Source organism: Xiphophorus maculatus, chromosome 8 (assembly GCF_002775205.1).
Source record: "Xiphophorus maculatus strain JP 163 A chromosome 8, X_maculatus-5.0-male, whole genome shotgun sequence".
Classification (NCBI taxonomy): Eukaryota; Metazoa; Chordata; class Actinopteri; order Cyprinodontiformes; family Poeciliidae; genus Xiphophorus; species Xiphophorus maculatus.
Genome location: NC_036450.1, coordinates 16,098,736 through 16,124,826, shown reverse-complemented (window position 1 = coordinate 16,124,826; position 26,091 = coordinate 16,098,736). Strand labels below are relative to the sequence as shown.

At 36.9% G+C, this 26,091-nt stretch overlaps 1 protein-coding gene across 1 annotated transcript in view; it reads left to right on the top strand.

Annotated features, from left to right (window-relative positions):
• Positions 1–23,356: 23,356 nt before the first annotated feature.
• Positions 23,357–26,091, top strand: part of astn2 (astrotactin 2) — a 261,598-nt gene continuing 258,863 nt past the window's right edge. The window contains exon 1 of the mRNA XM_023338121.1: positions 23,357–23,841. Within this exon, the coding sequence (XP_023193889.1) occupies positions 23,409–23,841 (433 nt within the window). The 5' untranslated portion in view covers positions 23,357–23,408. The remainder of the gene's footprint in view (positions 23,842–26,091) is intronic.

Genomic DNA, 26,091 nt, shown 5'->3' with positions numbered 1-26,091 from the left:
TGTATATTTACCCAAAGATGAGAACTAAAGTTTAAAAAAATAATACTAAAAGTAATAATAATATTTTTCTGGATTGAAACCATGTTGGATGGCAACATTAAACAGCGAATGTTATGTAAAATTTACTTTTGTAAGCTTTTCAACATGAAATAATGTTATCATCAGAAAAACATTTTTGCAGCATTTTCTTCACTTGAATGTAGCAACAGTGAACATGTGATTGCATCGAGTTGTTGACTTTGCAGCATGGCATGGATGTAGCAATTCTATTCTAGATAACTTTGAAGTGAAAAAACGTAAATATTTTCAGTTTTATTGATTTTTAACAAGCTTTTATCAATAGATTACTTTGACATAGTCCATTAGCCTTCAATTGTTGGGACAAGATTTCATTTACAATAGCTTTGTAAACAGTCCCTTAATGGAAGATTGTATTTTTTTCCCCTTTTTGCCTCATAAGCAAAATGCCATTGCCTTGTTTTGCTGATTTTGTATTTTTTTCAATTTTTAAAAAAAAAACACATACCATAGCAGCTTGCCTTGCTTTGCGCTAAACACTTTAACCCCTTTATATTGCTGCCTTGGGGAAAGTATTATGGGTAAATACTGCACAATAAAGAAACACTTCGAAACCTGTGACTGTAGATTGGAAGGAATTAGGGCATTTTTTTTATTTGCCATTAAAAACCAAAATGAGCTTCCATAAGCACAGAAAGAGGTGGTTCCTCCAGGGCTCTACCTACTTGCACTGAAGATATTAAATCCAGCCTTCGCCAAGGATCAAACTGTGGTCTACCAGTTCATCAAATACTCTGAGCTGGACATTCATAAAACATGCTTTCCCCAGCTAGCTCTTGGCAAAAGCTCAGATGTAATAAATCACACTCTGTATATTTTATAACTTGGTTCAGGGGTTGTATGTGGGGTTGTATTAAGACAGTTGCCGTAGATACAGAAGATGAGATTGGTGCAAGCGTAATTATGAATATAATTTCATGGTACTGACCTGCAACAGACCACCATTACAGTGTAAATTATAAATTTGCAGCAGAGTCTTGGAGTCTCCCTGTGATAAAAGCTCAGTATTTTGACCTTGCGCTTTGTCCAGAAGATATTTTTATGTGTTGTTACACATATCATGGTCTGTTAATATGATGGGTTGTGATTTAAAACTGCAGAACCTTGCTAACTTTTCAAAGAAGGAAGGTCAGGCAGCCAGAATGATCCTCAGAGAAGATTGGAATAACCAATATCCTCACTGCTTGCAGGGTGTCTCAAAAGCTAATTTTTCATGTGCTGAAAGGACACAAAAGCTACAAGGACCGGTCTCTACTTGTTCACCGTAGATATTACAAAACTGGTTTCCCATCCAAGGTTCATCCCAGCAGTAAAACTAAACTCAACATTGTATTTAAATTCCCTAAAAAACAAAAAGTTCATATCATAATAATATACGAACAGGAAGAACATATGACTAAAACAAAGAGATGAACTTGGTTTCTTTTGCTCTTTGTTGCAAATGTTTATGGTTGCAGGATATCTGCAAAATGACACAACCCCGAGATGACATGCCATTTGTCCAATTATTGCATTCAAGCAAGTCCCCTGGTGGACCGGGCTGCAGGTAAACACATGTTACCTGCTCACCAAGCCATTTTAGTCACCTGCATTTCATCTCTTTTTGAAAACAACCAAGAATTGCTTCTAGGGGAAAACGTAGGAGTTTCTACACATAAAAAGATACCAGGATGGATTATTATTATTATTATTTGATGTCATTTTCTTGGAATTTGAATATCTACATATTTCAGAGCTGAGAGACAGATTTAACTTACAGTATATTGAAATGACATTACCAATTGTTTTCAAGGAAAAGTCTCATGTTGTCCATTACTGTTATGTTCCTATCATTGTCAAAAGTGATAGCACTATAACAACAGAATACTATTCTGTCTTTTGTTCAGTATATCACAGTCAGGTGAAAATAAAGAAGTTACTATTATCTGGTGCCAGGCAATGATGTTGATGAGGGTCAGCATATTTATAGATCCCCTTTCAGTAAATGAATATTGAGGTGTACAGTCATGTGCAAGCTTTATTACTGCCTGCAAGCTGTTTTGTTCTTTGTTTTAATATGTTCAATTATAGTTTTTGTATAAACCAGTTGTCTGGTACAATGATAAGGTTAGATGAAAAGTAACTGTTCACAATACTTATAACACTTATAAATACTTCCTTATTGCAATATTTTAATTGCATTGCCATTATTTATTAAAAAAAAATAACTGAAGTCCAACAACTCTTCTCATCCTGTCTTTTAAATGGCACACTCTTGCATTCATGTGAATACACATATATCTTTAGGAAAGGAGCAATTTTTGTTTTACAGCCATTTTGGTGATTGCCAGTAAAATGCTTACCCGTTAGTTCCTCTATGTTTTTCCAATTATTTTATGCTGAAGAGGGCAACGGGACAAATGGAGTGGAGACAAGAGAAAAAGTAAAGCAAGCCAAGACACTTTGTAATGCCAGGGACAGGTTATAAGGAAGATAAATAGTGTGACACCTTAATGGAGCCATATAGTTATCCTTTATGAATAAAGTAAGATTGCTTCATAAAAGGTACAGAACATGATTAATGACAGAGTTGAACTGCTTCCATCGATTCTGGACATAAAAAGACTCTTGAGTATTTACAGCTGTTAATGTTATAACAAATGGCATTATAAAACTCAGACGTATTGTAAGTAACTCCAATAAAGTGCTACAGACTTGGGAATTAAACTGAGCTTTTGAATGCCACTAGCTCTATGCCTTTAAAGCTGCTGCAGAACAATAACAGTAGGAAAAAAGCCAACACAATGAAAGATTTAACCATTTAAAACAATTTGATTTATCCTGTGTCAACTGAGAACAAAATGCTGACACAGGGTACTTTACAGGGAGAAACAATACAAACAATTCTTTAGGAACCTATCAGTAACTTAGATTGAAAAAGATTTTGTAGTTACAGACCCAGAAATACATGCAGAACTTACACCAAGATCATGTTAATGCTGGGCAATAACATAACTCATGAGCAGTCCATTACCATCCAGTTGGTGCTCTGTAAACACATGTACAAAAATTTGCATACAGTTTGCATCAAAGTGCCTTCAGATGTCAGCTCGGACACTTTTATCTACATTTAACCATCTAAACACAGTGCCCTGTCTGATACAAATGAGCAAACTCTGATGTGATGTGACTGCAAAGTTATCACCTGAATCTCTCCCATTAAAGAAGGGGGTGGGGGACTTTTCGTTATCAAGAGTTTTGCAAACCAACTAGCTCAGCAAACATGTGACGTAACTGAATCTCACCTGTGTTTATAGCTTGTGGCAAATCTTTTTTTTTCTGTTTGTTAATTTTTTTTGTCCACTGAGAGCAGTTAATCATGTTCTGCCCAAGCATCAATGCAGAATCATTAATATCTGTATCAAGACATCTTTAAGTAGAAGAATTTCCAAAGCTGTAGCATATTTGCATTTAAATGGGTACATGAGAGCTGATCATTAAGGTTTGTTGTTTTACTACAAGGTGCTAAATAGCTATGTCTGCTTGCTTCCAAATCTGCCAGGGTGTATGTTTGTCATATAAACAAACCCCTAAAGAAAACTCTCAGCTGTTAGAGACACAAGCCTCTTTCATAAGATGTTTCCATCATCAATCTACAGGCCATTTATAAATCATAAGCGGAAACAGCTAAATTCCACAGAGCTGCGAACTTTCACAAAACATACTGTTAGTGCAGGATGGCAAGACACGTGGTGCCTCACTAACGTCAAGAGTATGCTCAACTTCTATGTCTGAAGTTTCTCAATGCCATTTTTACAGAAAGAGTAATGTTGGCTGACGTCAGTGTAGTGATTCTGTTGTTAGACAAGCAAATAATTTTACAAATACATCTCGTCAAATACTGTAGATAATCTAAATTGTGAGATAAAATAAATGTCGGCTCACAAATGTCAAAGCAAACAACAAGTGTGAATAAGGTGTTGAATAAAGTTAATAGGAAAAAATATATACGTTTGCAACAGCAGGATGAGAAAATTGGAGAGACAAAGTATATCTTGACTGATGATTGTGTATCCATTTGTTTTTAGAGAAACCTTTGCTAAATTAGGATTCTTTCAGGCTATCGGCACGTTCAAGGCTGCCTTTGCCAATGAAGGTATAATTCATTAGCTGCTAGAACAGCTCAGATGCCTGGACCTGATTTTTGCATAATGAAGTTGATTTCAAATGAGCATTTTTATTCTTACTCCGATTTGCAGGTTTCCCATTTATTGCCACATCATACACAAAACAATCACACAATAAAGTAAGTGAAAAAATACTTTAATAAACTTTTTAGCAGAGAATAAGAGTGAACATTTTACCTTGCAACACTATTTTATTTATTCTTTCAAAGACAAGGTACTTTTGATTGCATAGGTTTTATGTTAAATTCCCAAGGTTGTTAAAATAAATGTAGACAAATGATAATGATCAAAGACAATATTTACATGTACAACTATATAAATTAACTAAGAGTAGCCTAACCTTCTTTTTGCAAGGCAATAATGCTAACAGATGCACCACAATTATTATTGAAGACATTACTACATTTGGATGTAAAATCTATTGCACTGACAGGCTTAAGAAAGATGGTGGTGTTGCAATTTATGTTAAATCAAAATTTGACACAGTTGTTTTGTCTGAGTTTAAATATAAGAAAAGGCTGCTGTGGGCCTTACTGTGGAAATCACAAATGTTTGAAGCATTTTTTTGTCTTACTTACTAAGATTGCAGTTAAATGTTAGTAGCTGGAGACTTGGGACTGGCCAAAATGCAGTCTGATTAATTTAAATCTTTCTATGCCTATTAATCTCAGCCAACTGGTCAACCTACTCAAGAGGATAAAGCTAAAAAGTCCTGATAAGTCCACCTTTGTCGATTTACTTCGAGCAAATGTTTCTCATAAATTCTCATCCTTGGGTGTCACCTGAAATGATCTGAGTGATCACTGTGTTGTTGCTACTTCCAGGAACAATAAAATCTTGAAATTAGTGATGGGAATTTTGGCTCAATTTTAGAAAGGGATTAAGACTCTATCTTCTAATAGAAGTCTTCAAGCTCTTCCAAAATTTGTTGTAAAAGATCGGTTCCATTGTATGAGAGAACTGAGGTCATAAATTGTTTAACAAGCTTTTTTATGTTATTCTTTTGGTTATTTGTGTTGCAAAAAAACTGGAAATTATTCCATTGAGCACTTTTAAGTTTAAATTAATAGATGACAAGAGATGACCACCTTCAATCTTTACTGTATTTAATAATTATTAGTATGGGATTTTAATTGTGTAAGTACTTGCCATTGTTGTGTAACCCATCAAGCTTTTGAATCTCAATGGGACTTTCTTGGTTAAATAAAATTAAAATAAGAGTATTAAAATCTCTTTCTTTGCCACAGAAACACAGGTATTAATCTGATCATGTTTTTTTTTATTCCACTGTTTTTACATTGCTTTTCACAGGCATGGCACAGCAATCCAAAGCAAATATTGCTATTGTAAACTCACAGCTCTCTCAGCTCAGCTCATTTACACAATTTTCACAGAACAGCCAAAAAAAACAGATATTTTTTTTGTTTTTTGGTTTTGTTTTCTTTTTTCCAAGGTTTGCTAGAGAGTATTCAGTGTTTTCACTGGTAGGTTACCATCCAAAACAACAATTTGGATAAATATCCTAACTCTACTATTATGTATGCATCATAGAGATAGTTATCAGAAATTGCAATACTGTTGGCATTAATAAGAAAATAAAGAAGAGAAATCTTCCAGCTTACATAAAGTACTGGCTTTTGTGTTGACTACTAATGAGAGAAGATGCGATTCAGATCAATGATTCTTTGGATGGCCTGTTGAACCTGGATCAATAACCACTGGCTGAGTGAGGACTTGTTCTCTGATTTGGTGTTTTTCACTGTCAGACACTTGCTCATAAGATATAGTCACTCTTGCAGCTTTCCACCCCCACACCTCACATGTACACAAGAGAATACACACACACAATTCCTTCTCGATCTGTCTTTTGCTGTCTTGCTACTAAATAGGTTGACACTCCCCAGTACAAGGTTAATTCGTCATGCTTTTTGACAAAGACGCAATGACTTATTGTCTGACTTTTCTCTGGAATTGTGCCAGGGGATCAATGATGTATTTTATTCAATAAACATAAGGGTTTTGCTTAAGACACTCTTCTGTTCATCACCATCATGATGAATATATAAAACTGATTTACAATAAAGTGGCCAGAGAAACAGCCATGCCTTTTACATTACATATATCATCAATCAATAGTTTAAGAAGGAAAAAAGCATGCTACCAGTTTCTCTGTTGTAAGCAATTCCAATTAAAAAATGCATCTGGCTAGAGATTTTAGTTCCAACAAGAGCATAGCAAATAATTGCATTTGAATTACAGATTCTTAGAATGGAATCTTAAGCTGCTAAGGCATGGGGAGGAAAAAACATCAGCATTTTACCTTATACACAGCAAGGACAGCAGGATGGCTGACTGCTCACAATAAAGAGCTGACACCACAATGCCATGCACTGATGTAGCCTCACTGTGTTTTTCTTTTCTTGTGAGGAAGTCTCCCACAGAAATTCCTGCTTTATCGCATAATCATGATTTTATATAAAGAAAGAGGTCAAACCGTAGAATGTTGATCTACTGGTTTCTTATCTCTTAGAATAACCTGATTAGATTTCCGCAATTAAAATGATGGAATGCCCTTCCACAGCAGTGACAAAAGATGTTTTATTTTTGTCTTGACAATATTTTCCCTGAAATAAAGGAGGGTGAATACACATTATAGCCTTATCTAGTCACATTCAATAAATGTTTGCCACTGATGGCAAACATTATGTGTTATTGGCCAATACAGTTTTGTACAGTAATTTCGAGACACCTCTAACCCAATTTTTTCTGATAAAGCTGCTATATCAAATCCTTATTTTTTTTTATATCACTGCTAAGGTAGATGTTATGGGTCGGGTTTTTATATGATTTCTGTAATAAGAATTTTTAAATCATGCAATCAGAATTTTTTTAGTTGAGTAAAATAAGATACATTTATTACCATAAATGCATAGTGTTTCAGCTGCGATGCAAAAAGTGAGAAATCCAGATGATGTTTTAAAAAGATTGTTTTGTCAATGAACAGTTCAATTTCAAAATGTACAGTTATTTCTTACATTAGGTGATAAAGGGTTGAAAAACTAAGTATCCAGTGCACCGCTATAATTATTATCTCTGTGCAGAGGAGTTTAGAGCTGAATGAAATTTGGTAGAAATGAAAGCACACTCTGCTGATTTTTCAACTACTTTTGCTGTTTCTCTTCTACAATAGAGCTCTGACCTACAATAATGAAAAGCACCTTTGTTGTCCTTGCTTGAAATTCTTTGTTGCACTTCAAATATTCGATCTACACAATCCTCCTCATCACGACCCATGCTGCATGTCTCTATGGGCTCTGAACTCATGTTGTTTCCTCTACCTGCCCTCTTCACCACAAACACTCTTTGCAACCTGAACCTCATACTCACCCTTTTTTGTATTCCTGAGGACAACGCTCTGACACAATCTCCAACCAAGAGAACTATTGATTTGAACTGTACCATATCGATCTTCCACTTCTTTTTTGGAATAAAAAACTACTTTCTGTCGTGTGATTCTCTAGTTTCATTCACAGAATTTCATTCCTGATCGAGACTTTGTCTTTCACCCTGTCTCAGTCATGTGTTGATTCACATAAGAACTTGTGTCAGCTTTTGGCTTTGGCTACAAGAAGCCAGCACTAAGCTCAGCCAAGGATTATGTATGAAAAACATAAAGAGCATCACAGTAATCGTTGATCCCTGTTGGACCTTTGTATTCCTTACAAAGGGGACGGTTCATATTTGGTGAGCTTTGACAATCAAGTGGCCTGACAAATGTTTCACTGAGTTTTGCGATGCATAAAGTATTTGGGGAAAAAATTAACTGGTGAAGATTTTAATCTAGTAAAATGAAAAAAAGGACAATTATACTAATAACATACAAAAACTGAGCAAATTCAGCCCCCAATGATACTGCAATATCAATCACAGACACATTTTATTACGATCTTATCTCCATTACACAGAGGTGCTCAAATGGGTAAAAGACATATTGTTCTGTAGCCCCTTGGTGGGTATTGATGGAGTTCGCAAACTCCTGAATGAAAAGAGACAAACATGGAGCGTTTTATTATTCTCCTGTTCTTTACAGACAAATTCACAATGCAGAGAGGCATAACTTCAAAAGACAGTCATTCTGTACTGAGTTCATCTCTTGACTCTTTGATTGTTTGCTATTCTCTCCATGTACTGTACGAGGTGCTGTAGAGGCTATAAAAAATTATGACCTCATGTTTAATTCATAATGTCTCCACTTCCATTACATACAGGGAGTATCATTGTTACACAATCAGAAGATTAGTAGCCTTTTGTATATATTTCACCTTGAACTTCTGCAACCTTTATTTTTCTTCTAATTGAATCTTTGCCTTAGATGCAGTAAAGGATAAAAAAAGATAAATAGAGATATTGTATAGAGATACAGTATCTGTATCTCTATACAAGCTATGAACTGTGAATGGGATCTAATATGTTAAGTAGTTTAAAAATGTCCATGAGCAGTTCCTCTGTTATGTGAATTTATTTATGGTACAGTGGTCATTTTTATTTCACTGTCTGATTTTAATTCAGACAGTGAAATTCAAACTACCATTACTCATATTAAGTCATTATTGCACCTCCCTGTTTTAGGTCAGTTAGAATTACCAAAATTGGATATACTCATTAAATGACAGAATTATAAAATTCTTCAAATTCAAAAATTTACTTACACTGAGACTACTGTCCCTTTAAACTGTTTGGGAAATCCCAGATGAAAATGTTATGACTATTTAAGCTCTGATTGGTGGTTAATTGCTTAATCAATAACATTGAAGTTCAACTGAGCACCATAGATGTATCTTAGGGTAAAAACCTCAAACACAATGTTTTTTTGTGTGTGACATGATAAGGAATAATGAACAAAAAACACTGGAAAGATATTGAAGAGAGAACAATTCCCAAATGATCCCACATTCATCTGTTCAGACAGTTTCAAGGTAGGTGATAAGATTATGAGAGGGGGGAGGGGTTATTTTCTTGTGATTGGGAAAAGTTGGTTGAACATAGTAATGTCCAACCACTCACCACTTACCTCTCAGGAAACAGACAAGTTCTGTGTCCCAGAAATGAAAGGGTTTTGGTGTGGAATTTACATATCAACCACAGATAAAGGGCAAAAAAGCATGTTATGATGCTGGCTGAAGCAGCTAAAAGAGTATCATTATCCACGGAAAAATGCATTCTGTAGCAACATGGGCAGAAAGGCCACTCAGAGAGGAAGATGTCTTTATTCTACAAACATCTTGAGAAGCCAGAGTACAGTTTGCAAATGCAGTCTAGAGCAATGATCATAATTAGGGAGACATGTCCTGTGGTGTAATGAAAATAAACTTACATTTGGACCTGGTATCCATTTGAAGAAAAAAAAGTGTTAAGTTTGCAATATTTCCATCCTGAGTGTGAATGTAAGAGTGGCATTATTATGTGCTGTGGGTGTTTGCTGCAGGATGAAATAAATGGTGTACTCCCAAAAATACATGGTGCCACAAGGAAAAAACATTATGTGAAAAATATTGAGGTTACATTTTAAGACAAACATATACAGCTTAACCATCCACAGATAAGAATCTTCATCATGACATCAAATTAGTTAAAAAGAATCGTAAGGACAAGTTAAATTTTGAGAGGCTGTTACAAAGTCCTTATCTCAAACCGATAGAAAAGATGTGTGAATGAGCTTGCTTAAAAACCAGACTCAGTTAAAGCAGTTCTCTATGAGAAATAGGGCAAGATTCCATACTAACTGAATGTTTTGAAGTTTTTAGAATATGAAAAATGTTCTATACAATTCCTAAATTTTTTCTTTTTTTTCATTCAGATATACAGTATATACACAAATAAGGAGACACGTTGCAGTCTTCCAATAAACAGATTTAATGTAGGAGGCAGTACTTCATTAAGTTCAGTGTAGCCATGTCCCTGGAAAGACTTCCACAGTATTTTGCAGGGCTGTACTGGGGTCTGAAAGCATGTGCTGATATATCTGCTCTGACATTTACGATAGTCTCACTGTATTCCCTAATTATTGAACAATTTCAGCATAAAATCTGATTTAGCGGTTAAAATGAAACTGCCTAAAGTCATTTGGCTTTGCCCAAGACTTATCTCCTCTGGTGGTTTTATTCATTTGTTTTCTCTACATTTTATTTATATATTTTTTGTCAGACTTTCTTCTATTCTCCAGATGTGTTTCTGCATTGGAGTCTCCCATGGTCGAGATGGTTTACTGACAGAACAACATTGCCCCCTGTTGGTTCCAAATGAGTAAAACCAGCATCCACATCAGTTTAGCCGTGACGTTACTAATGCTTCACTGAATGATACCCATCTCAGCCAGACTTAGCCGGAGATTGCAGTTTGAAGCCCACCGATGTAACATTTGTGATCGCATGAGCCAGGTCTTTGTTGATTGCTTTCATTGTGTGTAAGAGCTGCTGTGTGGTGTTTAGATGTAAAGCATTAAAAAAAACACAGCTGTATGCTCATGACAATGAGACAACATTATGGTTCTTTTTTGATTTGTTGGTTTTTATTCATAGCTGTGTTGGTGGAGAAATACAAGAAAATATCTATCTAATCTAAAAGATGAAAAGTTAAATGTGAACTATTGTTTTGAATACAGTGAGAAAGAAAAAGAAAAAAAGATAGACTAATATGCACACATAAAATGGGATTATTATGTGAGGGTGTAGGTACATTAAAAACATTAGGCATCCTAAATTGGACTTTACTTATTTAATTTGACCTTCTCTGTCAAATTAAGATTAACTATCAGGAGTATCCAAGACACACAAAGGATAAACTTGTGGGCGTGAACACAGCAGTGACAAGAGATGCTTTGTGCTTTGAAAATTATTCTAAAAGATGAAAGCAAAATATGTATTGTAGCCATTTCTTTAGATTGTCTAGTTATTTTAACATATACAGCAGACGCAAGATAAGTAGAATGAAATGGACTAGGAAGTGGAAAACGTAAAGCAATATGTTTTCTTTTGCATTTAGAGTTAATTTGACTCTAAACTCATGATCCCATTGATCAGTAAATCTCTCACTTTTATAAACATAGCAGCAAGAGTTTCATACGACTTTTCTTTTTGTAAGCACTAATTTACCCAGTCATTTTTAAAGTGTCTTAAAGTCCTTTTTTTCCTTCACTGAGCATCATTTTACTATTTGCTAGATAGCCACAAATGATGGAGAAATGTTTTAACGTTCAGTCTTCCATTTTCTTCCACCGTTCAGCTTCTACAGTCTCCTACTAACCCACCAATAAACAATTCAGTAAGATGCTTTCCACGGAGTGCATAAATAATCCACTGTTACCTTTGAAAACACATGATTTGAAATAAAACAACAGGGCTACTAATGACACAGTTTGATATTAAAAATCGTTGTGTGTTTTATTTTCTGTGGTTTTGTATTATTAGTTTCAAAATGAATACTCAGAGCACTTCAACCTTTTGACTGGATTGGTATTAAAAGTAAAATGGCCAACGCACTTCTAAACATCCCACAATGCTTAAACCGTAGATCTTTCTGCTCCTCGCTGGGTTTTTTTAAACTTAGTTGATGACATGTGGCATTTCCAGAGAGTATGAAATGGAAGGTAAAATTAAATTTTCAAATGCTCAGCTCTAAGGATAAATGCTGACTGACTGAGCCAAAGCTTTTTCTCACAGACACTTTCCATTTACCCATATTAAAGTCAACGGCAGGGTACATACAGCTGGAGAGCCGCCGTGTCTTTAGAAAAGCAATATCAAATAATTTCTTTTCATGTGCATAAAGCATGGTCTCTTTGTCACTTTTAAGTCTAAAGCCAACATCTAGCTATGCCGTGCCCACAGGAAAATGGCTTCTGGGCACAAAGAGATTGTATCTTCTTTACAAGGACACTACATTTATTATCAGTGAGGTGTTCTTTCAATGTGGTGCACAGTTATAGAATTGTTCTGTTTGCGAGCCCTCATGTTTTATGATCATAAGAAATACCCTGGTGATGAATAAACTTTGAAGCAGCATGCCAGAAGCAAATCAAGTATTTGATTTGATCTGTAATCTGTAGGACTCAGCTGGCCTTAAATCCGTGTAGATTAATAGGTTGAAGTTGGTGGTTGCTCTTTTTTTTACACCTGCAATAGCTGCATCTGTTGTTTACTGCCACAAGTTCAGTCATATTATACCTCCTGAGGCAGCACTGTTTTTAGAGCTTTCACTTATCTATTTTGTAAGTGTTTATTGCATCTTATCAGTTAGCTTAGGGCCTCCAGTACAAATACTTTAGGGCAGAATTTTGATATGAATGCTACATTTTAAGCATGTATCAGCCCGTTCGTTTTGCATTTGACCTCAGCAAGTACACATGGCCTTACCACAATACTATGACGCTTGGCATGTCATTTCTTCTACTGAGTCTTTTTTGCCATATAGTGCATGAAATCCCAGGAGGAGTTTGGGCTGGCTTTAAGGTCATATGTAGCTGACCTTTTCTGTCCTGATGTCAGAAGTTATGAGTATTTTTGCAGGAGAACCGACGCCTCTGTGCCAAGACAAACTCTTTATATTTTGTCAATCTTAAAGTTTAACTTTCCTAGATTCATTTGAGCTTTACCCTTAATTAGGCTGTTTCAGTATCAAAATGACCCATGAAATCATAATCTTTTTACTATACTCTCCTTTTCTTTCTTTGACTTTTTTCTTGTTATCAGTTGTTCCTGCCGTGGTGCTTTGCCGTTGTCTGTGACTGCTCTCTCCTTCCTCCCCCCAGGAAAACTGAGCAGATGGGCAGCCCTTCTGAGTCTGGTTTTGCTGGAGGTGCCTTCCTGTTAAGAGAGTTTCCCTTCTCTTCTGTTGTTCGTCATTCAGCACAAGCTCCAAACTGGCGGTTAAATCGAAGGTTATATGAAATCTGTGATGTTGACCAATGTCTTGGTATTTATTAGTATTAGTGATGGTATTAGAATTCATATTAGTATTGGGATGAGAAGTGATAGTATGGTGGTAGAAGTAGTACTGTTATTTCAGGAATACATAATGACCTTATGGAATAGTTTCTAATTGGTTTGCGGTTAATATGGGAGGGCATTGTGGAGATGTCTGCAGATTAGATTTGGGCTTCTTTTGATCAGCCAGAAGCCTTGAAGTAGATGCCAGAATGCATAAATAGCACATGGATGCAATAAAGCATATTTCAAATCATTTCTGCATAACCTACAACATTGTCCTTCTGTCTTCCTCGACACCCTGCGCAGTAAACTATTTCTGTATCAGGTCAAGACTTACAGTTACATGAGCTGATCAGGAGGGAGGAGTTGAGCAATACGATACGAAATGTGCCAGTATAACCTGAGCTCAGTTTGCAGAGATATCTGCTATTCAGGTGATGCTTTACTGCTAATGAAGAATACTGCACTGACAAGGTTCCTATGGGTGACATAGCACAAGACTTTTTCTTCTGGCTAATAAATATGCTGTCACTTTCAGTGCAAATAAATCCTCGTGTTTTCTATTATAAGTCAAACTTTTTAATAGCAAGGTTTTATCTGTTTCTGTTTTTGTTCTTAAAAAAAGATTACGGTGAGGGCATGAACTCTAAAAAACACATGGCAGGTGAGTGAATGGCCCATTTTCTTCCAAGCTCAATCACAGCCAGGCTACCCTCAATTACATGACAACATTGAAGCTATTTGGTAAAACCCCTGGCAAGGTCAGTTTGAAGAAACAAAACAAAATTTTTTTTCATTCTAAGAAAAGCCTTACTTTTTTTGTACATCTTTCAAAGAGCCATTGATCCTCAGCTTGCTAATGGGACACTACAGCAGTTGCGAGAAAATCTCTGGTTAATTGCAAATGATTATTGAGTGAGTATGTAACAACCTGCACTGATGACATAATTTGTGTAAAAACAGATTTTCTGGACTATTGTTTTATAGCTGTTGAGTTTATGATTTTCTTGATGTTGACAATATTAAAAACCTACAAAATCAATTGGTTGCACATTACTTTGTTTAGGCGTGTCAGACTTAACCTTTTAAGGTCGACGCCCGCCCTGTGGCGGGCATGACGTCATGTTTCTGTGTGTGTTTTTTGCTCCAATGTGATAATAAATTTTTTCAAAATGAAACAAACACTGTAAAATCACAAAGTTTAGGATGTTCTGAAAATAATGATACCAAACAAGGTAAGGTAAATAGTTTTTATGGTGAAAATATAAGGGTAAATTGAAAATTAGACCAAAACGGCCATTTAGACCCAAGACTCCAAAGGGTTAAAGGGGCAAAATGCAAGACCACACAACACTTTTTGGGCTTGTATTCTTAAAAGACTCAAGAAGCATGCAGACTTTAACACGGTACTAGGAATAAGGTGCTGCGAGAAAAGTAAAATGTTAATTTTAAATCTTAGCTTTACTTAGAGAAAAAAAAAACTTTTGAAATTGGTAAAAAAAATAAAAATAAAATTAAAAAAAATATATATATATGTGTTCCTTTTTCCCAAACAAATTTCTAAAGTAGCATATATTACGGCTTAAATGCTTCAATAAAACCTGCCTCACTGGTGATGGATATATTACACTGCTTTTAATGCTTTTGACAGATGGATTCAGGGAAGAGAAGAGACAAAGCTGAAAGTAATCACAGGGAGCAAGGCCAGAATAATGAGCATAGGGCCATTCTTCTGACCTTGCTGGAGTATCCCACCTCACCAGTCAATCACAGGCAGGCCTAATGGATGGATGAGCCGGTGGGGCAAGATGTGGATGGTAAACAGGGGTGACAGCTGACCTGCCAGCACTCAGTGCGGATAATGGAGGTGGATTTGACCATGATGTGGGGTCATCTAGAGGTAAATTTCTTAACTCTTGGAGTCTGTCAAGAAAGCCACAGCCCTGCTAGCAAGCTAGGGCCTTTTCTTCAATGACAGTAGTCCATGACACTAGTGTTGCAGGCACAAATCAGCATCCTGTCACAAATACAGAAGGAATGAAACAGGAAAGAATTCATGCAAAAGGCGACTCCTTGCAATCTTCTACAAAAAGCAGCTTCAACAAAGGTTTCAAGGTGAAGCTTCAGTAATACAGTAAGAAATGCATTTAAGCACCAAGGTTCAAGAATACTATTTGCTGACCATAGGCACTTTTAAATTCCACTGCTACCTTGGAATAAAAGATGTACGTAAAACATTTTTCTTTATTTTGAGTTTACTTTTTTTCTGAGTTAGATGTTAGCACTTTCCTTCCTCCTGAAGATAGTTCAAATGCTTATGTCTTTCAATACTTTAGTCAAAGAGCTCTCCCTCACATGTTACTATAGAAGAAATCCTAAATTTGCATGTCCTCTGTGGAGGACGAAAACAACAAAAAAAAAAAGATTTTTGAGCAAATTGCTGACGGTGCTGTAAGAACTCAGCCAAATGTTCCCGCGTGGATCACAGAAAAAAGGGGAAAAACTGCAGATTAAACTGAAACACTGATGATTACATCCCGGCACATTTATCTTTCTTGATTTCATGAAAATGCACCAGCGCCGATGGAGGATTTGATGCGCTCTAACCCCCACACATCTTACATCACATGACAAATTTGGACTAACAGATTAGAAGTTTTTTGTGTGTGTGTGCTTTGAACTAAAAGGACTTATCAGTACTGGTGCTGTACACATTTACTGGAATGCACGCTCAGCGCCCACTAAACCAATTTGTTAGATGACATTTGCCATGTGCTTTTGTGTGTTTGCTGGTTGTGTGTGGCTGTGTGTTTGTCCTCCAGGTGTAACCCAGTTACTAATTGAGGAACTCTTTGTTTACACCTGCAGAACTGGAGCACCCTCCAGATATCTTAAACCAATCAATTAGCAAGATAGTAAAAGAAGGCACTGCCAGCATGGCCCTTAGCTTTTTACTAACAAATAACATCATGAAGAGCAAAAAAGAACAAGATATTTCCCAGGCTTTGTGAGTTCCACAAAATAGTTTATTTAATCATGACTCAAATGGTAAGGATGCTGAGTTGGTGGGGTGGTCTATACTGTAATGTTTCAACAACTATCAGACTGCCTTCATATTCAGTAGCAATGCCCTGTTTTAAATTGGTGAATGTATCTGATTTTAGAAAATACTTATCTTGTCCTCTACTGACACCACGTGGTCCCCCTTTCTTTTTGTCTGAGGATTTTGGAGGTATTATCGAAATCTTTTGACCACAGAGGAGGACTTCTAATGATTTTGATGATCCTGCCCTGACATTTCCTCTAACCAGCATGATGTTGACATTTGTGGGCTTGCATGAAATAACTACCAGGGTGGCACGATTAATATGCATTAACAAATGCCTGACTTTTTTTTTATTAAGGTGCCAACACTAATGAGAAAAAGGTTGAGTTCAGTCATGATTACTTATTATATTTATGTAGATAATCACAGAGCTCACGCTGACTGCCAAATCCCTCCCACATTAGAGGAAATAGATTCAGTACTCACAACATGTGTACTATTTCTGTGACAGCAATTGGATCTGAATGATATTGAAGCATTTTGACTTTGTGAGACATTCTTTGAACAAATTCACAGGTCATTAAACCCAATTATTTATGCACATTTAAATTCTGATCTGATGAAAATGCCTTTAAGTATTTTGTATCCTTTGAACTTTTTCATTTAATGTGACTTCCACAAAATTCCATGTATTTTAAAGGGATTTTATATGATATAGATGAACCCAAAGGAGCACATATGTGTTAAGAGGGATGGGGGGAGGCAATATATGATTTTAATAATCAGAAATATGTCACTGAATGTGAGACAACACTTTATAGAACCATTCTTCTGTGCAAATACAATTGCAAGTGTTTTTTTATTCTAAAGACTGACATTTTTGTGTGGATTAGATGGGAAGCATCTGTGAAGATACAATTTAAAGTCTTCTGAAATTCTCAAGTAGAGTTAGGTCTGCTCTTGATTGAGCCATTAAAGCACAGGGACACGCTATGATTTAATCCAATCCAATGTTGCTCTGCTAACATGCTTAGGGTTATTGTCCTGCTGGGAGGTGAAACTTCAGCCCAGTCTCAATTATTTTCAGCATTTCCATGCCTTTTGCTTAATCTATCTTCCTAACAACTCTGACCACCTTCCCTGTCTATGCTGAAGAAAAACATCCCCCACACCGCAATGACACCACATCTGTGTTAACTGAATGTTAACACAGAAGGCCAGAGAGTTCAGATTTTGTCTAATCTGATAGAACACCTTCTTCCACGTTTTGCCTGTGTCCTACAGTGTTAGTTTAAACTTTAAACAAGACTTCTTGTGGCTCGCTTTCAACAATGTAACTCCCCTTGTCAATTTTCCACGAAGCCCAAGTACCAGAATAGTATTTATTGACAATTTTTTCTGCCTGGGCTGTAGATTTTTGCAGGTCTACCAGAGTTATCATGAACATTTCTCAGTGAAATATTCAAACATAGAGATATTATGCTATAAGTGAACAATGTTTTAAACTTCTCCACTTCTTTATTCCTGACCTGTCTGGTGTCTAATGATGCTGTGTGTTCACACACATTCAAACCTCTGAGGCCTTCCCATAACAGTTCTGCGGATGGTTGCACTGGATGCCAATTACTAATATCACAGACAGCCTGAATACATATATAAACCACACACATTTGTAAAGAACCAAATGTGGCTCTACTTTATGTTGGTCTATGACATAAAAATAATCTCTGCAGAATTTACAAACAAAAAAAACACCCTGAACACAACTTTACCTGTACGTACATTATTAACACCTAACCCAAGGAAACAAAGCGGAAGACAGAACAATCATTTGTTGTCATCAAACAACCATCTACCAGACATGCTGATGGAAGGGAGGATGGAAAAGGTCAGGTTCTTTGCTTATTATGCCACAGAAATCTATTTAACCACCTCTGTCTATTCGCAGTGGACAGTAGGTTGTTGTCTGTCAAATTTAATTTTAAGGCAGTGAGATGCTGCCAGGGCGTGCAGGCCGAAGCAATTTCCTGAGCAATAACTCTCATATAACATACCACAGAGCATTTAAAAGCTCTCCATCAGCTAATAACAATGCCGTTTGCCATTCCAGACTCTTGTTTAAGTTGCTACTTGCAGCTCTCCACCACCTTGCTAACACATCAACATCAATCATTCCCATCTGATGCCTTGTTACTGTTTGCCCATTAAAAGCAGACAGCGCAGTCAATGAAATCCATCTGCAGAAGAGGTCATGTCTGCACAATTATGGCATATGCTCTGTGGGCCCACACAGAGTCTCTCCACGGTGTCAGCACTTTTACGAGCGGGCTGCGGAGATTGTCAGAGTTGCCCTTTGGGCTAATCTTTGTAGTCAACTTTTCTATCAGGGAATCATTATGACAGAGCAACTAAAATGTCAAATTAACACAAAAGGAAATGAGGGAATTTACACTAATTCAAATAACTGTCAGGTTGGAAGTGACTGGGCAGATTTGAAATAACTAGCTCCTGGCAACGATGTTAACTAGTTAATGCAACATAGGTTTACCAGCAAGACATCTGTAAAAACTTAAAATACTTACTATTGCAACTAAATGGCACATATCTACCAGGTGGTCCTAATTAAATGTGAGGAAATCACAAAAAAATCAGCAAGTGCCAGCATTTCTAAAATATAGAACTTTTGGCAGTGTTGGTCTGGAGCATTCATGTGTCCAGCAACATGATGCCAAGAAATGAAGACTAGTCACAATCTTATTAAAGCAATAGTTTGCTACTTTACAGCCTTTTAAGGTTTAGAAATTATTTACAACTAAGTCCATGTCTCTCTCTGATCTGATTCACCCACAAAATGAAAACATAGAAGTTCTTTACATTCAATCCATTGTCAAATGTTGTCAATATGACTGTACATATAAAAAATAATGTAGTTAAAAAATGTAACCTTTTTGTGACTCATTTCAGAAATCTTATATAAATTCATTGCCCAGAGTTAAGTATTTCAAGCCTGCATTTCTGGTAATTTCTTGTAATTTTGATGGTCATGGCAAACTGTCGAGATTCTCAAAGTATATTCACTGCTATGCAATCTTTACTTTGTTGGGATACATTTTGCATTAATTACTGCATCAACATGACATGGCATGGAGGCGATCAGCCTGTGGTTCTACTTCGGTGTAATGGAAGCACATATTAAAAACACAGTGAAAACACAGTGGACAAAAGGCAGCATTTGACAAAGCTCCAGAAATCCTTTGTGTGTGTTGAAACTTTACACTGGACTTCATACAACATGGATTCGTTGCTTCTCCACTCTTCATCCAGACTCTGAGACCTTGATTTTTGAATGAAGAGCAAACTACTTTGATGTGAAATTAGAAATTTGTCCAATTATTTTTGGACATTTTTCACATCATCTATGGCACAGGAGTGCACCTTTTCTCAACACTTTTATCAATTAGTTTACGTTCATCTGGAAGCAGGACTCTGTACCATTACAGACATGACATTTAAAAGAAGAATAGAGCTCCTCCGTCTTCCCTGAGGAGATCTTTTCCCCCTAAACTCAGAGAAAACATGTTTTGTAGCCCATGTCTAGCATTCTCCTCTATGTGGTGGCTCTGGAAACACCTTCTACAGCCTCATTCCACCTGTTGTGAAGTTCCCCCAAATTCTGGAATGGATTTTGATTGATGTTTGTTTTTTATAACATGACAAAAATATATATTAGAACTGTATGTTACAGTTCACACAGTAACACAGCTTGAAACAAAACTTTTCAAGCAGCTGAAAGTGCGGTTGATTCATGCAAAAATGCAACACCAAATAAGAAGTAAGATCCGTGTTACAAAGATGTAAAAGGAAAAACATAAATGAAATGGCAAGGTGATCTGTGCCTCTTCTGCTGCCTATTGTCCCTAGAATCACTCCAGTAAATGAGTGTTTCAAAATCTTCTGGAGATTGTGACAAGATCACAAAAATCCCAAAGGAAGTATATGTGTAAGTAGAAGATAAATTGTCAGGGGACCATGGGACTCTGCCCTGACATGACATACATTGCCACTGTAGTATTTTGGTTTGCATTTCCATACATTTGACAATATTTTACAAATTCAAGTATACATTAGTGCTTTTCATTTTAAACAACTAAAGCATAAAATTACTTGTTTAGAAAGGTGAGAATGAAAAGAGGTACCATGTTTCTACTTCAGCCCAAACATATGTGACATCAGCAGCACATTATTAAAGACCTGTGAACTGTGTGATCTATATAATGATACTTTCCCAGAGATAACATTAACTCTGTCATAGTTTAAGCTGTCAATTTTGGAGGGTAAATATTTTCCTGTTTTCTTTATTTGTGGAACTCTACACTAAGGAGTAAAGGGTTTAAAATCAATGTAAAATCAGTGATATAGTCCACACTATTGTGAGTTGATAGTCCCTCAAAAATTAAAATGCTCAAGTAGGAAAAGGGTATTAAAAACAAACTGTAATCTTTACAGGACCTGAGGATTTTTTGAAAATGTGAAATTAAAGACATTTTCAAGACAGTTGCAATAATGTCTGGGTTTTATGGTTATTATGTCAGTACAGTAGAAGGGTGAATTTTGATTCCCTGAGATTTGCACAATCACTTCATAATGCATCTATTGCAAATTCAAAATCTCTGGATGCTCTTTTGTAATGCCAGTTGACGTCAGTATCCAGGAGGGATTTAACTGTTTGAGCATCAAACAAAGAACAATGGAGTGTGACATTTTTGTTGCCCACCAGGGAAACATGCAGTAATAACAGGAAAGCATAAACACAAGCGTTTTATAGACAGGGCAATTCAGAAAATTAAAAATGGCATTAAGGAGATCAGACAAAAAACAAATGATAGAATATCAAAAGTATGTTGAGATTGTATTCTGTTGTCAAATCCTTCAGATTTTGTAAGATTATCACTTTATGTCATATCTGGTAGGATTATCATTTCTGTCAAAAAACATACTAAGTACACAGCCTTCTTAGCTAATGTAATAGAAAATGTAATTTCTAATATGCATATGAGAACTTAAAAGAAAGCAATTGCATGTAGAAACAGCCCACTGCTTACATGTTTAACCTCTATCGTTGCCCCAACAATCTAATGTTATCGTTCTCTTGCATATGTAAGAGAATGATAACCTGAGCCAATATAAAAATTTGTTTTCAAATGGAGACATCTTTTTCTTCTTTTGCTACCGGAAACCAAGATGGCCCTCAGGGAAAAAGTAATTGTCCATTAATATAATAAATGCTTCTGCCAACTCTGGTGCCAGCAGCTGCCATGATGCATTTGAGGTAATTCTGAATAAGTCTCTTACATCGCTGTGAAGCAATATTGAACCACATTTATTTGGAAAAGTATTTTAATTCAACCACAAATGAAGCATGTTTAAGGTCATTCCAATTAACATGATGCTGGCTCCGCTCCCATGTGGAAGTAGAGCAAACCTCCAACAAACAAACAATGTTATAGTGGCAGAGGTAGTGGAACTCAACCTGAGACATTTTTTGAGTAACTTTTGCCTTATAAGCCAACACTGCTGCAAGACTACAAGAAAATTCTCCAATGAGTTGTGCATCAGGAGTGTATGGTTTTATGTGGGAAACAACAGAGAAATCAAGTTTTGCAGTCTGAGGAAGAATGAGGGGCTCAGAGTTTCATTGGATGTGAACCCTGTGTTGGATGAATTTTGCACGTACGAGGCGGTTGAGTATTGATTTAGATAATACCGGCTTTTGAAAATCTGCCTGCACAAAAATGCTTAAAAATAAACAGTTGCATAAAAAGGTGTTTAAATGTAAATACTGCAGAATGTTTTCATGCTGCCATAGAGCTACCATTGGCACTTACACACATAAAATCAAGCATAACTACTTCCATTATTGATCTTTGATTTGATTATCAATAAGTGTCATTATGACAAAAAAAGGGATGTTTACTGCCAGTTACCTTTGTGCAGACAAACATGTGGTAGAACAGCCAACCACAGTTTTATTCAGCTGGACATGAAGTTAGCTGCAGGCCTTGATCCATTTCTTGCATTTTCCAGACTCCGTTTGGGTTTTGGAAATGTAATAAATGGTATTCCGCCCTATACGCTCTGGGTAAAGATTATCGGAATTGCATGTTCCCCACTGACAATGTTCAACTATGATTTCCTCAAAATCTCTAAGACCACAGTGTGTTGGCAATGATGACCCCTTTCAACGTTACCGGAGGTTCAGTTCCTCCAGATGAGGGGTGTCTATTTCGGGACAAATTGTGACCACTGATTGGTCAGTTGCTGACCAACCCCCTAGAATGATTGACAGAAGTTGCCATGCAAATTGTGTTAAACTTCAGACTATTTTTTAACTTTCTTTACCAGTATAAAAAAAACATATTGAGATCAAAAACCTCTTATTTATACAACTTTACTAGGTAACTCAAAAACATTAGTTTTGTTTTAATTAACTTACTATTTTCAGGCATGTAGCAGTGGCCTTGAGTCTCATTTAGATCTTTGTCATGCTGCATAACCACAGTGTGTCGAGCTTAGGGTCACAAAACTGGATGTGGCCAGCAGATGTTGTCTTTCAGGGTTTTATGCAGAATGTGCGGATCCAATAATGGCTTTGAAGCACACCACAAAATCCATATCCGAAGAAGTGTTTTTAACTTAGTGACCATCTTGTTCTGTTTTAATTGTTGAAGTTCCAAAATAAGCTTTTAAATCTTAACTCTGAAACTAAATAAGGAGGCATTTTCAGCGTGTGCAGATTTAAATCTTCAGCTCTAAGCTGAATTGGAACTTAAATGAATGTGGAAAACGTGATCTGGTTTAATAAAAATGTGGCTCGGTTGTTTAAAAAAAAAATCACACAACAAGACAAAGTTTTTAATGCATTCGTTAATGTCACGTGTTTAATTGAGCCAAGTATTTATTTCGCCCCACAACATTGGCAGGAATGGATCTTTAGGAGCCGAGAGTTGTCATTCTCACTACACCTGTGCTGCCGCCTCCTGGACGGACGCGACTCCTTTGCAGCGATTGTACTATAAGTGAACGGACAGCCTATGAGCCCCACTCAAAGCGAGAGAACCACACACAAGGAGCGGGATGGCGAGGATACCAGCGCTGCACATCCGCGTCCTTCTCGTGGGTTTCTCCCTGACTGGGTGCCTGACACTACGGGCGAGCAAAGGTGTTACGTCGCCTGACGAGGAGCGGGACAGCGAGAGCGACACGGAGACGCCGTGCGAGGTGAAAACCGTCACCGTGTCTACCCTGCCCGTGCTCCGGGAGAACGAGTTCAGCTTCACCGGTGGAGCCTCCGGGAGCGTGGTTGGAGGAGGGAGCGCTGCTGCTGCTGCTGGAGCAGGTGGTGCTGGTGGAGGAGGAACCGGAGGAGGTGGAGCGGGGGGAGGAGGAGGAGGAGGAGGTGGAGGAGGGAGCGAATCCCGGCTCCTGTTATTCGTTCGAACAGACCTACCTGGCCGAATTTCTGTAATGGATGATCTGGACAACACAGCTCTTCCCTACTTCACACTCGGTAAGAAACTGTTGTGGCACTCTGTTTGCCCGCCATGATCTGACCAGAAATCCCTACACTGAGAGAGACTTCTCAAATCATACAATCCCAGCCATTAAATCACCTAATTTGCTTAAGCTTCTTTGTTTGATGTGCACCCAGAAATTCAGCAGTTGTTCTACCCTCTGCCTCTGCTCAAAGTCAATATTCTAGAAGGAACAAATATTGGCCGCATAATAAAGTGAAACTTTATGTGATATCCCTCTCTCTTGGCTTATCCAGTTAAAAATAATTATTTAAAATTTAATACATTCCTTAATTATTGTTCCCCAATGCAGCAGTGCAATTTAGCCCTGCGAATATGCCTGATGTTTTGCTTCTATTCTCACTCAAGTATGTAATTGGCTGCACACATGAAGGTGCAAGTTAAACTAAATAAACGGCTGGACTATAACTAAACTAGCTGTCAGCAATTTAGTTTTCGAAGGTCTGTGGGGAAGCCCAGACATCAGATTTAGTGTGTGAGCTCTGTTCACATCCCCAGACAGCTGAGTGAATCAGGGCAATGCAACGCTGGTCTTTGACAGGTCATCTGAAGTTCTGTGTGATAGCCAACTACTCTAAAATGGTCTGGGTAAAAGCATCTTTGATTGGATAATCACAGAGTACATAATAGCAAGAAAGTGTCTCTGGCTTTTACCTTCTGAATACATATTTGCTTTGCAAGAGGGGGCTGACTTTGAATGAAAACCAACTCGCTGCTTTTGCTTTTCTCTGTATTTTTTTCCATTTAAATGCCTAAAAAAAGGCAGACGAGTATCCTCACCTCTTTTTCCTTTGTACACCGAGCCACACATTTGCTTTTACAACTGTTCATCAGTCCACAACAGTGTGGGGAACAAGGTAAATGCTTGGAGCCACACAAGATAAAGTGAGAAACAACAGTTGCACACTGTTCTCTTATTCAATTTACAGTCATTTTCAGATCACTTCAATGTAGAATAGAAAGCTGGTCAAAACAAAGGCAAATGGAGGTCAGCAATTTGCCTTTGCAAAGTATTCCTTTGTGATACTGAGGAATCACAAAACTGTATCATTCCTGTTTTGCAATTTTGTTTTTTCACATTGGACAGTGGTTTGCCATCATCCCCCTTTCTCTTTCTTTCTTTTTTTTTTTCTTTTGTTCACTGCTCTCAGTTTCATCCTCTCTATAAGGAGTGTCGACCGAGCTGGCTGTGCGAAGCAAAGGCTGGCAGGCAGGCTGAGGGTTGGAGCATTAAGCTACTAAATCACTTTCTATTCTCATTAAGGACAGCCGTTGACTGGTGAGAAAGGCCTCTCTGTCCTCCCAGTCAGCCAGCTAGCAAATTTGCTGCTTCACCCTCTCAGTGGATGACTACATGGTATGAAGGGAGAAAAGGAGGTATAATGGACTTTAATAGTTCCATGTGTATTACATATTGAAGGCGCAGCATGAGCTCAGTGTGTTCTCTGGTGAGGTGTAGACACTATTTTATTTATTTATTTTTTTATAAATCATTTATCCAAGTGTTGGAGGTGTTTATTGGAAATCCACAGCAGTGTGCTTTAGTTTCACCTAAGCTTTGAAAACATAGTTTTATAGACATGCTTTGATAGCATTTGGACACTTGTTTCCCTTTTGCCTAATGTAGTTCTGTCTGCAAGAGACTGGCTCAGATTGTTAACTTATAATTTTGCTACTTTTTTTTTATTTAGATTTTTTTTTTTTAATTGTTAAACACATTCTAAATATATGAGATTTCAAAACCCCATTTTTATACCTGAGTCATACAAATACAGAGCCACCCACATTGATGGATACCTCTTGTAAAGATGTGGTTTAATTTGTTTATTTAAAATCAGACAATGTATGTTAACATAAATCAGCCTATTATGTACACGTGTCACACTATAGATTAAAAACATTGATTCACATTATTGGTAAATTACAAGGTACTAAGGGTTAACCAAACCAAATAAAAATAATAAAAGAGCATTTGGTACAATACTTCAGTTATGAACTGCTGTATAAGAGAAGGCTGACTGTGCAAAGGCACTTTTTTCAACCAAACTCTTACAGTGTTCTTGTTCACCAACTTTTAGTTTTATTCACACAATTGTTGTTTTAAAAGATTTCAAATAAGTAGAAATTTTATATGGGGGACATGATACAGTGCCCTATTTTTTGTCACCTGGCATTGATATGGAAATCATATGTTTTCCCACTATAGACAGTTTAGAGGTTTTTTT